This window comes from Vigna radiata, chromosome 8, assembly GCF_000741045.1.
Source record: "Vigna radiata var. radiata cultivar VC1973A chromosome 8, Vradiata_ver6, whole genome shotgun sequence".
NCBI classification, from domain to species: domain Eukaryota; kingdom Viridiplantae; phylum Streptophyta; class Magnoliopsida; order Fabales; family Fabaceae; genus Vigna; species Vigna radiata.
Window position 1 is genome coordinate 30,627,604 of NC_028358.1, and position 17,910 is coordinate 30,645,513.

At 35.6% G+C, this 17,910-nt stretch overlaps 2 protein-coding genes across 7 annotated transcripts; one reads left to right on the plus strand and one right to left on the minus strand.

The window, feature by feature from the left end:
* Positions 1 to 206: 206 nt before the first annotated feature.
* LOC106771177 (pentatricopeptide repeat-containing protein At2g03880, mitochondrial) lies at positions 207 to 5,074 on the minus strand. 6 transcript variants are annotated; one of them, XM_014657102.2, is made up of 4 exons: positions 2,414 to 5,074; positions 1,347 to 1,473; positions 451 to 507; positions 207 to 348 (listed from the first exon to the last, which is right to left on the minus strand). In XM_014657102.2, the coding sequence occupies exon 1, from the start codon at positions 4,799 to 4,801 to the stop codon at positions 2,696 to 2,698; it is 2,106 nt and encodes a 701-aa protein (XP_014512588.1). In that variant the 5' UTR covers positions 4,802 to 5,074; the 3' UTR covers positions 207 to 348; positions 451 to 507; positions 1,347 to 1,473; positions 2,414 to 2,695. The 6 variants fall into 6 exon arrangements, with proteins under 6 accessions (XP_014512588.1, XP_022640794.1, XP_022640796.1 ...); XM_022785073.1 differs by having other exon boundaries at positions 241 to 348; positions 442 to 507; XM_022785075.1 differs by having other exon boundaries at positions 328 to 507; positions 2,414 to 4,503; positions 4,663 to 5,074.
* A 3,707-nt stretch (positions 5,075 to 8,781) lies between these two features.
* LOC106769820 lies at positions 8,782 to 10,735 on the plus strand. The gene is made up of 2 exons (XM_014655593.2): positions 8,782 to 9,022; positions 9,614 to 10,735. The coding sequence occupies exons 1-2, from the start codon at positions 8,953 to 8,955 to the stop codon at positions 10,378 to 10,380; spliced, it is 837 nt and encodes a 278-aa protein (XP_014511079.1). The 5' UTR covers positions 8,782 to 8,952; the 3' UTR covers positions 10,381 to 10,735.
* Positions 10,736 to 17,910: the final 7,175 nt, after the last annotated feature.

A 17,910-nucleotide genomic window follows, 5' to 3' on the forward strand; every position in this document is an offset into this window, starting at 1 on the left:
ACGCATCAAGACTCTTCCCTCTCTTTGAAGCATTCAATTCCAATATACCATACATTCTCTATAATCTTGAGGCTTAGTTAGGGTTTTCTGTCACTGCCATGGATTTCGAGAGTCTCTGTTCTTGCCATCGTTGCTCTCAGCTTCACAGGTATTTTACTTTATTCATCTCCCTCAATTCAAAATTTTCTATAAAATTAACATCTGGGGTGCAAAAGGATCCTCCCCAACAACAGATCGGGTAGGATTTTAGGTGAAGAACAATTACGGCTGGTTTTATATAGTCCGAGAAGTAAAGGATTGATTGAGAGAATTCAGAAGATCCTGTGAAATACAGGTACGCCGATGACCCTGTAAAATACAATATTGAGGATTCAGAATATCACATCATATGTTGCTAATGAACTCGTTTATATAATTCAATTGTAACAGGGAAACAGAGACTTTAGCAACCATGATTTCAGCCACGTCAAGGCACTCCGGGTGGATCAGAAAGACAGTTAATTTTCCCTGCATGTATATCAGAAAGATCAGGAACCACGTCACACTTTTTGAACTAGCAAAGATTTAAGGGCCAAAGTCTCAACTTTTAAACAAATGGATCATTAGCATACTAAAGTCAATATCTTAAAACCATTTTAACAATAATCAATACCCAATACATAAAAGGGCATCTTTTTACCAATATAAAAAGCCAAACCCAGTCAACAAAATCATTAACTTTTTTAATTAATTCTAAAATTTCTTAGAAAATCTATATTAGTTAAAACAAATAATATTATACTGCATAGCATGGTCCCCCTGCTATAAAATACTTCATATATATCATTATTATCAAGACATATATATCATTTACAGTAATTTAATACTACCTAATTAAAGCATCTCAACCATTCGAATTCTGATAGTATTCAGGTTAAAGTATAAATTTTGTCCCTGAACTTTACACCCTTCCTCATCTTAGTGCCCACATGAAAAAAATCCCTACACTTTGGTCTCTACATGAATAAAAGTTTACAAAATGTTCCGTGTGTTTGTTTCAGTATAACAAAGTTAGATTTCAGCTGTAGAGCTGATGTTTAGTTCCAGTGTGAAAAATATGTACAATTCATTTTAGTCTCAACATTAAAGTTAAATAAACCCGATGCTTTGCTATTTACACCTGACATTTTATTTCCTTTCATCCCAACTACATGTATAAAAACAACAAACCATTATACTTCAGCAAATGGCAGATACAAATCCACAAAGAATTTCTCAAGGACCAAAATGTAGATCAATATAAACATTTGGCATATACAATGAAAACCCAGATCTTCAGGATACATTATTACATCGAACACGATTACCTTGTGAAGTTCCTCTTAATTTCCCAACAGCTGTGAATTCCAGTATCCATTCCTTCACAACAGTTAATCCATAATGGTCTTCATCAAGAATCTTCTGCGTCCGAGTAACATCAATGTTCTCATATTGCTGAAATGAGAAATTAACTGATAAGTTCATGAAATTTGAAATAGTTTGGAGTTAACATAAAAATGACAGTTTTCAGAAAATAAAAACGCTGGCTCATCCAAAAGCCTCTGAACATCATAATTTTATAAGAATTTAAATAAATTTTGTGGTAACTATTCAATATAAATAAGCTTTCATCAGTCAATACACCATATTGTATCATTCATACAGACTTAATCATTTATCAAAACTTTACCAAGACCTAAACTCAATTTCCAGAATACTCATGAGAGTCATGCAGCTGTCATGAACTCTTATAGAAAATATAAGACCCTAACTCCTCTTATTCCAAACTACCATCCTTATCCCAAAACATTATGACATGGTTAGTTCCTTTCTGTCCTCTAAGTCACGGTACTATTTCATACTGATCCCACAGACTAATAAACCTCCTTCAATTCTCACCACTTAAACCTCATTCTCTATATGAGTATGTGATTTTAGTAGAGTTAGGATCACTTCATACTCTGGATTCCAACTAAATGCACAAGTCTCATTTAATATGATACTTCTCCATAGAAATGATCATATTCAGACAATTTACACAATCGCAATACATTCATATAACATGATCCGATAGATTTTTTACATTCAAGCCCAAGTTCTATTCAACATAACATACACCATCACAACAACAGGTTCATCTTATCCATTCTCGTCAAACCATGAAAAACGATCATAAAAATTTCATATCACAATATTTATCAGATATGCAGAACTCGATATCATTTATATTGTTCACATTTTCATCATCACTATCATTTCAGTTAGAAGGTAATAAACAAATACATGTACAACAATTCATCAATGGAACATAAAACAATAAATAACTAATTCAATCCAGTCAAATCATAAATCATATTAATGTTTTGAATTATAAAAATTAATAAGCTTCCTTTACCTCAAAATAATTTGTCTAAAGCTAAAATTCTACTGTTCAATAGACTGAGCAATTCCCAACTAGAGAATCTGTTGTAAAATGTGGTCGGTTCAACACGCTCCTCATTGCCTCATCTGCTCAGCATTGTGATCAATTTTCAACCAAACTGACGTTAACTAACAGCAATGCTACTGCTGCACACTTTATCCTCGTATACATATCAGCTGATTGTATAGTGAAGTATGCTGCTTGGAGCTTAAAAGTTGTCCTAGATTCTGTCTCGTCTTATGTGCTTCTCATTTGCTACCAATAGTCGCCACAGGAACATACCCCGTCTCTAAAATGATGGTATCGAATAGGATCTCTAATTACAATATGTCGTTGCTCTAACTTTGCTATAAGTTTTGCAAACTTATGACAATCTCCACAAATTTTTAGGTTCTTCCATATTCTAATAGTTTTTTCTTTAGGAAAGCTCATGATACCAAAAACAATTGCTAGTTTCTCACTGTGGTATCTAAGAGAGTCTTCTCTCTGTTCCCCTTCAAGATCTTGTAGTACAAAATTTGTGTCAGGTACATAACCAGCACCAGTTAGCCTACAAATAAACTGGTTCAACTGTCTATTGATCTCATCTATTTGAGGATGTGATTTATCTCCCAAAATAAAAGCATGTATTTGCTTATTGACTTCAATCCAGCTACATCCAGGTTCTTTCCTTATGCCCCTTATTTTCATAGCCCTCCGAACTTCTGCGACCTCATTCCACCTTTTTGAAGTTGCATAAATATTAGATAATAACACGTAAGCTCCTGTGTCATGTGGATCCAAGTTTAGAATCTTTTTAGCAGCATACGTTGCTAAATCCACATTCTGACGTGCCCTGCATGCATCAAGCAAAGTCCTCCAAGTAACAACATCTGGCTCACAATTCATTTCGTGAATTAACTTAACCATGTCATCAAGCATCCCAGCTCTTCCAAGAAGATCAAGCATGCACCCATAGTGTTCTCTTTCAGGATCTACCCCATACAAGTTCTTCATAGATCGAAAATAGATCCAACCTTCACATACTAGCCCCGCGTGACTGCAAGCAAACAGAATCCCAATAAATGTAATATGGTTTGGTTTTGGACCCTTCATTTTCATGGACTCAAATAAATTGAGTGCTTCCATACTGAAACCATTTTGGGCCAACCCAGCAATCATGGTGCTCCAAGAAATTACATCTTTCTTGGTCATCCGATTGAAAATGAGCTTTGCATCCTCCAAACTACCACACTTACAATACATATCTAAAAGGGCATTGTTGAGGATAAGATCTTGGTCAAACTTTAGAACAAGAACATGGACCTGCCTCCCTAACTCCAACAACGACAAACTAGTACACGCTCGCAAAATACTAGTAAGCGTTGACTGATCCGCCCGAAAACCTGCTCTGCTCATGCTCTTGTAAAGATGCAAAGCCTCATCCCCATCACTGTGCTGAGCAAATGCAGCAATAATGGAGTTCCAAACAACAGAATCTCCGGTGACCATCTCACGAAAAACACTCAAAGCTTCCGGCAACTCCCCCAATTTCGAGTAAACATCAATGAGCGCACTGCGAACAAATACATCAGACTCCAACCCCACTTTCATTATACAAGAATGCAGTTGTTTGAGATCAGACAACCTCTCACACGCTCTCAAAACAGAAGAGAAAGTAAACATGTTAGGCATGACTCCATCCCTAAACATAAAAATCAAGAGCCTCACGGCCCTGTCATTGAGCTTGGCATTAGAGTAAGCGGATATCATAGTCGTCCACGATACAACATTTCGTTCAGGCATTTTATCGAACAATACATGTGCTTCTTCCAAGAGGTTGAATTTGACATACATATTGATGAGAGTGTTGATCAAAAACGTTTTGGGGTGGTACCCATTTGAGAAAATGTGGCGGTGAACACGTTTTCCTTCCTTGACAGCACCGTGAGCCAAGCAACACTTGATGAGCTCAGAATAGGTGATAGCGTCGGCCCAAACTCTGCGTCTTTCCATGGCATCCAACACATGCATGGCTCTAGGAAGGTCTCGTTGGTGACAAAAGTTGAGTAGTGATTCTGTCTCTGTGAGCACAGAGTGTGAAGATACGAGAGAGGAGTTACCGCTATATGAACAGTGATGATGCAAGGTGGTTGGTTGCAACAATAGTAAGTGCTTTGATTTTTGAACGCTGCAACCGTAATTATAATTAAGGGCACTATTGGAACAGAAAAAATACCTGCCTCCAACGTCAGTGTTTCTACGGCTTAACCCGCCGAGAGAACTGAGCACTCTGAGCAACGGCGAAGCAGAATCGTGGGCGGGACGGAGCACCGTGGGGTGCAGCCGGTGGATGCGCGAGGATGCAATGAGCTTCAACATTGGCTTCGTGAATGGGATGAATAAAGGAATGGGGCTTTGAAAATAGAAGGTTGGTTCGTGCCCTAGCTAGGTTGGATAAGATTTAGGTGACAAAATGGGATTTTACACTGCGCAACACCCGCCATTGATGGTACGAAGAGGGTTGTGTTTTTTCATCCAGATTTCGTAAATACGTCAGTTACCATTCATTCAAATACTCTGCGAACGCCGCGAAGAGAAAAATAAAAAATCAAATAATGATTGTTATAATTTAGATCACTCTTTTCGTAAAATTCTTGTATCAGTTTATGGTTTATTCCTTGTATTTTAGTTTTTGGCAATTTACATTTGTTAGTGATCATTTCCATCCATCTTCACCTTTTTTATTTTACTTTGTTATCACTCCATATATCATTCCATTTTTATATACAAAATATATGATTAGCAGAAAGAAATGTACATGTTTTTTTTTTATTGAAACTCTACATCAAAATACAACAAATTAAATATATATATATATATATATATATATATATATATATATATATATATATATATAATTGATCAAAAATATAAATGGTTTATACATTAATTACATCTTAATTGTGAAATCCAAAAACCAATACACTTTAGATTGAAAAAAATTAATTTACTATTTGAAAACTGAATAATATCGAATCAAAATCTTTGAGGAAATTTTAAAAATTTGACACCATAGATAAAATTACGATAAAATAATAATTTTAAAACATATTAACTTCTTATTTGTTATCTAGTGCAATAGTTGAATCTTTAAAAGGAATAGTTAGGTTTCTTTTGTCCAAAGGTGACCAAACAGTCTAACTCGTCAATCTATCAGGAAAAATATGGATTTGTTCAACATATTGAACAAATTGAGTTGACTAGCTCGTATTAACCCAATTTGTTTGGCTTGTTAACAAGTTGAGTTGTATAATGGGTTGGCTGCGAGTTGGTCGCTTAACTTGTTTGTAGAATCCCAAAACAACGGTGAGTACATAGTGTGCATAGCAAAATTCACATTGTTTGAACTAAACGAAAACACAAAATAAGAAGTGACAAAGCTTCTCCTAAGTAATGATGAAAATCACAAAAAAACAAAAATAAATGTTCAGGACCCACTGTATTTCCTCCAAGGAAGGTTCTGTTGAGGCTTTAGCTTTCTCAAAATGACTTTGAAATAAGTTTCACGAATTTGAACAAGTGTTCAAATAAAAACCCTGAAAACAACAACGGAAACAATTAGAACAATTTTTTATTAAACCCAAAGGAAATGGTTTGGACTAAAATACTGCTAAATGCCCTTAGAGGAATAAAATACAACTCTCAACCCTTTACAGTTAAGAGTAGTGTTGATATTAGAGAAGGATGGAGACTTAAACTACAAAGATCCAATACGACGAGGATCAAGCAGTCGACGTTAGTGGTCATAGTGGATAAGCGTTGATTGGTGTGTAAACGTGCGATTACTCTTGTTATCGTGTTGATGATCAAGACCATTATTCGTCGAAATCAAAGATTGATTCAAGAAGGAGAATGAGTTAAAGATGGAAAGGATGAAGGTGGGATTGGGAACCCTATTAGTCACAGGTAACAATATTATAGAAATAAAAAAGGACAGGTTGGCCCATCAACCCTTCAACGGATGGGACGAATTACATTTTTTGACCTGTGTTGTGTTAACAAATTAACTCGTCCTATTTTCAATGGGCCAAGAATCGGTTAAGCCAAAACGAGTTTAGTAGTTAACGTTGGTAGTCGTAGTGGACGAGGGTTGATTGGTGTGTAGACAGTGACAATTCTTGTTATCATTGGTGATCGAGACTTACTGTTTGTCGTAGAAACAAAATATAAAGATGGAAAGGATGAAGAAGGTGGGAAAGGGTTTGTGAAAGCCTAGTTAATCACGATTCATGGTTTTTCAAGAAAAAAGAAAATGATTGGCTAACTCGTCAACTAGTCTAAGGATGGGATGAGTTACATTTTCTAACCGTATTATGTTAACGAGTTCATTTTCAACAGGCTAAAAATGGGTCTAGTGATTGACATTGGTAGTCACTGTGGATGAGAACTAGTTGGTGTGGAGACGTGCGAGGACTCTTGTTATCACCGTTGGTGATTGAGACCTACCAATTGTCAGAATTGAAGATTGATTGGAGAAGAAGAATGAGGTGGAGATGGAAAGCCTTTGAAAAAGGTATGTAAGGGCTTATGGTAACCCAATTAATCACAAGTCACAATTTTTCAAAAAAGAAAATTGTTCAAGGATGGGACAAGTTACATTTTTTTAACTCATGTTGTGTTAACGGACTGATGGCCATAGTGGATAAGGGTTGATTGATATGTAGATGCAAGGCGATTCTTGTTATCGTCGTTGGTGATTGAGACCTATTGCTCATTGGAATCGAAGATTGATCGTAGAAGGAGAATATGAGTTGAAGATGGAAAGGATGAAGAAAGTGAGAAAGGTCTTATGGAAATAGTTAATCCCAAATCACAATTGCCAAAAAAAAAGGATGAGATGGTTCGTCAACCTATCCAAGAATAAGACAAGTTACATTTTCTGACGATCTTGTGTTAACAAGCTAACCCGACCCATTTTCAACAGGCCAAAAACGAGTTGATCCAAAATGGGTATAATAGTTTATGCTAGTGATAATAGTAGATAAGGATTAATAAAGTATATAGTATAACGACTCTTATCATAGTTACTAGTGATTGAAACCTATCATTTGTCACAATCGAAGATCAGATAAAGAAAAGATGAGCTAAAGATGAAAAAAATAAAAAAGATGGAAAAAAGTTTATGAAAGCCTAATTAATCACAAGTTACCATTTTATCCAAAAAAATATGGACTAATAAGAACGAGACAAGTTATATTTTCTGACTTATGTTGTATTAATAGGCTAGTCCAATTCATTTTTAGTGGACCAAAAACAATTTAGACAAAAATGGATGAGATTATTTTTTTTTTTTGTTTTCCCTTTACTTCTGTCATACTTATTTTCTCCTTGTTACCATTGGTTACGAAAATGTTAACTTTTTATTCACTGAGTATTATGTACAAAAATAAATAGAATTGGACATCTTTTTCAATATCTAAATTTATTTAATGTGGACTATTATTACTTTTAGGTTGCAGCGTTGTCATTCTGTGTTATTATTATTCTTGGTTTAGTAATTTCCCTTTCTTAACATTTTCATAAGGATTACAGCATATTCATAATGTTTTCAACCTGGGTATTTTTTATTGAAATGGCTTATTCAATTGTAATTGGAATTATTGGAAAATACCTGATCAAATGTTTTAAGTTTTCCGAGAACAAATATCGAGTAAAATATCAAGAAAAAAAACTTACAATTGAAATAACATTGGTTTTAAAGTATCTTGGAGTGGTGTTATAGATTTTTATTAAGGGTTGAAAACAGTATTACAGGTAGCATATATTAAACAGAATTGAGTGAACTTAGCAGCTGAGGGGTGCGTAAAGTCATTAGAAAAGCTTATGGTGTTTCCGTTGTTGAATAGTTTGAAATATTGTTTTTGTTTTTGGAGTTTTGAATGAGTTTTGCTTATTATAAATTATTGATGAGAATTGTTTGTAATGATTTGGAATGAAATTGTTATATATTACATTGTTGCAACTGTTCTAATATGCTTATAATTTAAGCTTAGTGACATATTAAATGGGTATTTTAATCTAAAAATTGTAATTAGTAACACTAAACGAATTTTAATTTTTAATCACTACTTGGGTGTATTTTAGTTTGATAATTGGTATTTTAGTTTTACTTGGGAATAATTAATTTTCTTGTGTAATGTTACGAGAGTGCAGAATGCAGGGATATTTTTGTCAATTTATTCTTTGGAGTTCTACAGTAACTTGGGGGTGGTAATAGTAAAACACCCTTCAGCATTTGTTTTGGGTCTATCGGTTCGGCCCACCATTGGTGGTTCTTTCGAGACGGTTCGTTTTTGTTTTGTCCGTGGTCAACGGTCAATGTCATCGCCGAGTAGAGGCCGCGGAGAAGGCACGGTTGTTTACGCATCAAGATTCTTCCCTCTCTTTGAAGTATTCAATTTCAAAGTGATTCCTATAGACTATACATTTTCTATAATCTTGAGGCTTAGTTAGGGTTTTCTGTCACTGCCATGGATTTCGAAAGTAGGAGGCTTCATCTGCTAATCTCTGTTCTCGCCATCGTTGCACTTAGCTTCACAGGTATTTTACTTTATTCATCTTCCTCAATTCAATTTTTTTTTTTCCATAAAATTAAGATCTGGGGTGCACGAGGATCCTCCTCTATAACAGATCGCAAATCTCTGCAAATTCGATACAGTTAATGTTGAGGTGGGGTAGGATTTTAGGTGAAGAACAATTGCGGCTGGGTTATATCCCGATTGATTGAGAGAATATTTCCATAATTTTATCAGTGGCATGAATTCTAATGAATTCCCTGGACCTGTTGTTTTTATGTGTTTTTCTTCTTGTTTTTGTCATAACATAGCAGAACAAAAACAAATAAACGACTATTTTTTTTTTTCAGAAAAGAGGTAACTTCTTCAATTTCATCCTTGACATATTATCTAATAACTACCTCCTCTCGTAAAGGGTTCATAAACTGCAAGAGAAAAGGAAAATTATATGAGTAATCTCAAGTATTTATAATCTTGCCAATTGATCTCTCTTAAACTGAAAAACCCTTCAAATTGATCTCTAAACATTTGTAAAATATGCCAACTTGGAAATTAAGATGATTGATTGATTTGAATACTTGAAAGATGAAACTTATACGTAAGTTATTCCTTTCAGCTGAAAAGTGCAGGGAACTTGTTGGAGAGGATGGGTCATCCCAGAGTGGAAAGTTTACGATCTTAAATTGCTTTGATATGGGTTCTGGAACTGTAGCATGTGCTGTGAAGGAAGGTGTGAAGCTCTACTTTTACAATATCAGATCTTCTCATGTTGAAAGAGCAAGGACCAGTGCAATTGAGTCTGCCCTTGTTCATGCTGTTAGTCAGGGGATGTCCCCAACAGATTCTGCAAAACATGCACAGAAAGAAGGTAAGAAGGCAGCGAAAATGGCTTCCCGTCAAGCCAAGCGGATTATAGGTCCCATCATCTCATCTGGATGGGATTTCTTTGAAGCTATTTACTATGGTGGTACTTTGACAGAAGGTTTCCTCAGGGGCACTGGTACTTTGTTTGGTACTTATGGTGGAGGGTTCCTCGGGGAGCAAAGGCTTGGTAGATTTGGCTATCTTGTTGGAAGTCACATGGGCAGTTGGGTTGGTGGCAGAATAGGACTGATGATTTATGATGTTGTTAATGGACTGCATTTGTTGTTGCAATTTGTTCAGACAGGAGAAGTTGTAGTTCGCGAAAAATCTGAATCATCTGAAAGTTCCTTTTTCGGTGGCGAAACTCCTGTTTATGACACCTCTGAAGGCTCTGGATTATATGAATCACCTCCCAGTGATGAATCATATGCGTACGAATCACCTCCCAGTGAAGAATCCTACGCCTATGAATCAACTGATCGTCAGAGCTATGAAACATATAGAGATTCTGAACTGTGATGTGATGAAAATGTGATGTTCATATACTGGTATTTGCTCAAATTTTTGGTCAGCTCTGAAGACTGTTTCCAGTGTTGGCAGATCATCCCACGAAGAATCCAATGTCTAAGAATCTACTGAACCTCACAGCTATGAAACATATGAAGATTCTGAATTTGGGTAAAATTGAAGTTCGTATATTGGTACTTGCCCAAATTTTAGGTTGATTATTAGTGTTTTAGTTCAATGTCTTTGCTTCAATGTATCAGGGATTGCTAACCTCTGGAGACTCTAATAGTGCTCCACTTCATGTAATTGGGGAATACTGTAGGTCCCAACTTTTATGCTGAATATATCTCTTGCCTTCAATTTTCAACTTTTATGCTGAATATTACACGTTACTTTTATACAGAAATGAGTTTACATTTAATATTTGAAAAAAGAAATAAAGGAGAGAACAATACATCCTTGCTGCTTTGAAATTATGTGCAAAGTATTGCCACATTTGTTATGGAATTCTCTAAAAGGTTATAATGCATGTAGATCTGAAACCGAAGATCAATAGGACGAAATAATATTTTACTATCCAGTTAGCTTTAGAATTTAATTTTGGTTGTGATAGAATAATTTTAAGAGAATTATGGAAGAAAAATAAAATAATTTGTTCATAATTTAAGTTTGATTTATGCAGTTAAATATCAGATTTTGGTTTAATTATGAAACTGATTTGTGTTTTTTCATATATATATTTTTTTTATCTTAAGTTTTCCCACAAATACTTAACAATTTCTTTTGTCTGCACTGCCTATAATGATTGTGTCCTTAGTTAGATGTAGTTTAGTGACAGATATCTGTTATTTAATTTCTGAACATATAATCATACATTTTTTGTAATCTTACAACATTTTCTTTAATAGAAAAAAAAAGGAGTCTTAAGTGCGATATGACATTGGCATATAGAGTCATTATCACATCAATATGGGGTTGTAGAAGTTAACAAATATCATTATATAGATAATATAATTATATTTGAATATATTACACTCTAATTCTATCAATTCTCTATAATTTAAGTTAGTAAAGATGCACTAATTGTTCAATTTTTTAAATGATAAATAATATTATTGTTCGTAGGAAAAATTATTTATGCAAATGAATTATATTATCAATAAATTTAATTATATATAATATATAATGTTACAGTTACCTTTTGGCATTAATTTAATTATATTCACAGTGTAGTTTTTTAATACTATCATTTAAATACGCTAGGTTTATTTTTTAAATGTTTATACGGTAGGTTATATATTGATTTCAACATATAGTTCAGGATTTCTTATACTGATCTTATAAAATAATTAAATTTCGTTTGTTTTAAAGTTATATGAACACAATGTTGATTATTTTTTTATTGTTAAAATACAAATTTTCTTAATTTCTACAAATATTTATTAAGACACGAGTGGAATATTTTACATGTCACTCATGCTCCTATCAATATATATAAACTAAGCATGAGGGTAGCATTTCAATTTTAAAACCACGTGAAATTTTTATTAAAAATATTTTGTATAATTTTTATTATTAAATATTTTTTTATTATAAATAATCATTTGAATTTAAAAGGATAGTTTTAAAAGGATAAAATAATAAGATAATTAGTAGTTTATAAAATAATTAAATTTAAAATAATGGTTATTTAAAAGGTAAAAATAGAAATAGAAATATATTTATTTTTGTTTAAATTAATAGATACTTAAAGAATAAAATTGAACAAAATATTTTAAAAAAACAAATTTTATTTATATAAGCATAGATAACTTTTCAAAAACAAATATATTATACTGATTGTATTGAGACAAACTTGAAATAAAATATCTAATGTTTCATTGAAAAATATTTTTTTTATAAATAAAAAAATAATTTCAATATTAAAAACATTTTAAAATAGAGGGGATATGTTGCTTAAATAAAAAGGAAAAAAATTAAGAAAAAGGAAATATGTCTAATTGCAATTAGTTTATCATGATAACTATCAGTAAATGAACACGAGGAAGGCTAATCATTTGGATTCTTTAAATGTATGGTTCTTATCTTGATTATGGAATTTATACACATAAATATAATTTTTTTCTGTCTATCTTATCTTGAAAATTAGTCTTCTCTAAAAATTAGTACTAATTCAATTTCTTAAACATTAATCAAAACCAACAAAAAAGCATCCCATAAAATCAAATATTAATAATTTGTTATTTGATTCGCACCTATACAGACTTTATTTTAAAGAAAAATTAGTACAAAAATAAATTATACAAGCTAGCATTGTGATATATCATGCTATTTGTGTAATTTGTCAATGATATATACAATTTTGTTTTTTACTTTTTTTTGGTTTAAAATTATAGCAAGAAAATTATTTATTAAATATAATATAAAGTGATGTGTTAACATCTATAAGTACTTTATAATTATAATTTTTTTAATTAAAAAAATAGTATTACTTTATATACCCACACTCATTGTTACACTAATGGAACGAAGGAATATCACTATTTTTATTTTACATGTTAAACTATGATCTATGAACTATGATATATTTAAGCATAGTAAAAAGAGACTTGGAAAGAGTAATAATATGTGATTCGGGTATGAGATCAAGTCAATTCAAATATTTATACAATTGTCTTTATTCCGACCGTTTAGAGGGCACTAGTGAAAAAAAATACCTTTTTATGATGACCTATGACGAATAAAAATTATCTATCATAATAGCTTGACCGGTAGCAGTAATCAAAGTAAGACATATTATAACGTAGTTTTATACATTAGTCATAATATAAAACACGATGACAAACTTGTAAATAAGTTTAAAACATATTATAATGTAGTTTTGTATGTCGGTTATAATATAAAACGCAGTGACAAACTTGTAAGTAAGTTCAAAATCTATTATTACGTAGATATGGACACATGTCATAAGGTGTGGAAATTTTTTAATGTATTATGACTGCGTTTTAGAAATCAATCATAATATCTCTCTGCCTATCTGATTTTTCACATTTCCCTCTCTCCCTCTCTTCCTTACTAAACCGCACACTTTACTCCTCCCTCACCATCACCGAACCACATCTTCATGCTCTCTACTCCTTGAGAGAATCGGGACACCAAAACCTAATCTCATTCGAAGCATTCTCGATTTCGCATTTGCTCCTCACCGAACTACATCTTCTTCGCTGCCTCGAGCGTCGCCTTAGACACTAAACCTCATCTTACGCTAGGTTTTCCTTATCTCTCGCCTTTTGACCGATTGTGTACGGGGTCATATTTCCAACGACCGAAAATACTTAGAAACCGAACGGTCTTAGTGGACAAGCAGCCCACTATAGCGCCACATTCTCACTAGGCTCAAGGCCCAATTCATAAAAATATATCATTCAGATATATTCACCAGATATATCTTGCGAAGATATTATAACAGAGATATGTCAAGTAAGATTATATTTTATTCTGTTTATATTACTGTTATTGCTGTTAATATTATATCAATCCAAAGCCTATAAATAAAGGCCAGAGGATTCCAAACAAGGTACGCTCTCTGGATACACTTCACTCACAATTCATACAGCATATCTCTCATCTCATCAATTCTCTTCCACAGAGAATTCTCTATACACGCCTAACTTGAGCGTCGGAGTGCCTTTTCAGGTACCTCCCCCCCTCGGTCAAGATTACAAGATCACCGGACGGCTGAAGTCAACAGGAAGACGTACGGTCAGAAATCAGAAGAAGCGGGTAGAAACACAGAAGACGACGTCATCGAGGTTAGTACTTCGGTCCCAGTAAATTTACACCGTAACATTTTGGCGCCCACCGTGGGGCCGAGCGACAGACCCAAATGACGACCACGAGAAGCATGGAGGAACAACAAAACACCATAAAGATGATCAGAAACAAAGACAAGCGCTCGGTATCAACATCGCTGCTTCGAATCAACACCGGAAATTCTCAACAATACAAGGACTATACAACAAGAATCATCGTCTCTACAAAAAGTTTCCATCAACAAGATAAGTATTAAAATAAGACTCGAGGATTTATTAATTTATTGGTGATTAATATTCATAATTAACTTATCCGGGATCAAAGTCCAAAAACGCACTCAACATACGTGTATATAATTGTGTGTACCATCCTAAATCTATTTTGCTATCACGGCATAATTCAAATCAAGATTTATTCCACAACAAGATTTGTTTACATATATTATATGTCGCAACCGATTTTACTTATTTATATATTTATAGATATATAAATATGTATATCTCAACTGGTTTCATTTATATAGATTCAAGATTAATATCTTCTCGGATATATGGATATATTATCATGGAAACTTTTTGACAACAAATGGGGATACATATATATTATCAGAATCAACAAATGGCAAAAAGATCTTTTTGCTCTCTTAAAGTGTATTGATGTTGCAGCTTTTCCAACTACTTCCACCTACTAACCAATTCTCAAGTGCGCTAATCTTCAAAAGTGAAACTGCACCGCGCCGCCGCCACCGTCGGCATTTGGATAGTCGTAAAGAATTCTCAAGTCAATTACCAAATTGAAAGCAGCATATGGAACGGAAAGAGGGTTACCGCCCGTCATCGAAAACCCTTTCGATCATCAAAATATCATAAAATGCCTTTTCAAAACATCAATTAAACTTCCCAATGGGCATATGGAGATGTCGTACACATGTTAATCTCACCAAAACCACCTTCACCGAAAAGAGAATCCGCAGCACTCGCAGCATTCTCCGCGTCGTCTGGTCCGGTCTCCGCATCATCCGCAGATGCCATCGACAACCACAACGTCAGCCTCTTTCTCCTCCTTTACCTCCACTGCCATTGTGGGCTAAGGGGTTCTCCCCTTTCAGATTGAGATAGTTCTTCATGAAGAGAGTTGGTTTTTTCTCTTTCCGGTAACGCAAGTCAGGCGTTTTTCCCGAGCGGCATCTCACTCTTAACCAAAACATGGTCGACCAAGAGCTCGGCAGCAGAAGCACCATACGTCGTTGCCGCCATTCATGGCAGCCTCTTCAGCACCCTACCTTCTGGTGACCTGCCAAGGGAGTAGCTCTCTCCCTTCATCCGACAGTACGCCGTCGTCACGGTTGGACACCGCCGTCGTCACGGTTGGACACCGCCATTCTGTGTGAACTTTCCCCATTACAATCTCAGTACTCTCAGATTTCGAAAGGAAACAGGTAAACACTAACACCATCGCCTAGAACAAGGCGCCCCTTTCGGCAAAGCCTGCAGACGGCCACCATCAATATAGCTTTCTCGGTGACAAAGGCGTAACTCTCAACGCCTGCTCTCCGGCGACGTCGACGCCCGTATCGCAAGAGGAACGTCGGGATCATCAAAATCCCCTTTAAACGGGTTCAGCCCATTCAGCGAGGACCACTCTCGCATACTCCGCCGTGACCCTTTCTCTCCTTCATCTCGGTGACATGCCCCCCTAGTCGCACGGTTTCCTCCGCCATCGCCTCCATACCCCCCAAAAGGGGCTTTTCCTCCGCCGGCCGCTCGTTCCACTCGAGCGTTCGCCTTTGAGTTCTCCTGCCACCGCGCAATTCCTCGACCTTCTCCACTCAGTGTTGATACGACGCCCTTAACATTGTGTGCGCTGGCAGCCATGGCAAAGCTACTCTTTTTCAAAGACATCGCTAACACACTATTAACCTGAGGGTTGTCATGCGGGCGGAGTTCGTCTCCATCTATGATCTGTCATCGCGAAATCTGCAGAAAAAGGAAACCAAAAATCGCCCAAATACTAGAACTATGGATTATGTATAGAAGAATCTCGTACACACAAAGACCACGATGCTTCCATTACAGCCATCATCGGCTTACTACTGCAACGACAATTAGAAATCCGTGACCAGAGACATTACTCACATTGGAGATGATCATCACTCAAACGATGTCGTCAATCGGCCCAATCCTCCCCAACTAAATTGGCTTTACAAACGGCTAGCAATAAAAAATTATTCAACAATATGTGCCTCTCGGGAATCATCCAAGTGTTCTTGCTCCCACTTCTTGTCCGAGCAAATATCCAATAGCGAACTATGCAGGGAATCAAGAAGGTTCCTCCAATTTTGATGATGGAAAAAGTGGTGGCAAGCAGAAAATCAAGCCCCTCATCTTCGTGGACAATCATGATTACTGGCCACGGACCTTATTCTGGGTTTCACCCATTTTTGACGTGGTACACTCTGTCGGTGCTGCCAGATTCAATCTCAGCTGGGCAATCCCTTTAGCATGCCCTTTTTTCTTTGCCAGATTCAACCATCAATAATGATAGGGCCAAGATCAGCGTTTAATATTCGCCCAAAAGCAACTCGAAGATGACCGCACGCCCTCGCCAAATGCGGCAGCCAGTACAATCTCACCATTCGCGGCATTCTTCGCGTCATCCGGTCCGGCTTCTGCGACGATCACCACATCGTCCGGTCTGTGTACCGAACATTTCGGCGTCCTTTCAAAGCTGGCTTTACCCAACAACCATTTTATCTCATTAAAATATTCAATCAAGATCAAATATGGGTCCAAACCAGCAAAGCAGAGCATCAAATTGGGTGTCTCACCGAAGACCCTCAGGACGATTCAGCCTCCACGTCATTCGCCAACACCATTCGGTTTTGCCTACGCGGCATCCACCACGCTAACAATCTTCTTCAATGTGTGGAGCTCCTTCAACTTGCAAATCTTTGCACTTCAAATTAACCATAGCCATGAGACATTACACTATGTTGAAATTCATCAAAAGAAGCAGAGAGTCAATGATTGCTTCCACTATCATAGTCAAGATTCTCAAAAGTTAAGAATTGCTATCCACCGAAGTTGTTGGAGCATCGGAGTTCGTCTCTCTCCACTGCCAAGACCTTTCCCACCTGCGATAGCACCCACGGACAAGTCTTATTCCCTAGGCCGGTCGGCTTTGTGACAATCTATTTTTAATTATCTAACTTGATAAATGCATTAGTTTGTCTGACTTTTCTTTTTCTCACCATATGCAATTCGAGTTGTTATATCTCTTCAATGCAGATGACAAGATCTTACACACAAATCATTTGGCCTACCCGGAGCTTACTATTAATCAAACCGAACGATTACTAAAGCGGTTACATCTTAGCCGACCGGTCTCAATTATATCTTCAATATTATATCTCTTACAGATTGCTAAAGCAATTACATCTCAACCGAACGATCTCAATTATATTCTCGATATTATCTTGACCATACCACTTCCTAATAAGGATTCTTCAGATGGTCAATCATAGGATTACAAGACTCTAAAGCAGTCATATCGGACCGAACGGGCCCGCCTATATATTTATCTTGCAGAAGCGATTACTAAAACCGTACAATCTTAACCGACCGGTCTCAATATATCTCTCATATTATATCTTTTGAAGATTGCTAAAGCAATTATAATCTTAACCGACCGGTCTCAATTATATCTTCGATATTATATCTCTTGCAGATT

What these genes read in the sequence shown, in the direction of transcription:
- LOC106771177 (XM_014657102.2), bottom strand. Translation starts at nt 4,801, where the DNA reads ATGTTGAAGCTCATTGCATCCTCGCGCATCCACCGGCTGCACCCCACG.
- LOC106769820 (XM_014655593.2), top strand. Translation starts at nt 8,953, where the DNA reads ATGGATTTCGAAAGTAGGAGGCTTCATCTGCTAATCTCTGTTCTCGCC. An exon ending in CGTTGCACTTAGCTTCACAG is followed by an intron (nt 9,023 to 9,613) that starts GTATTTTACTTT and finishes TATTCCTTTCAG; the next exon opens with CTGAAAAGTGCAGGGAACTT.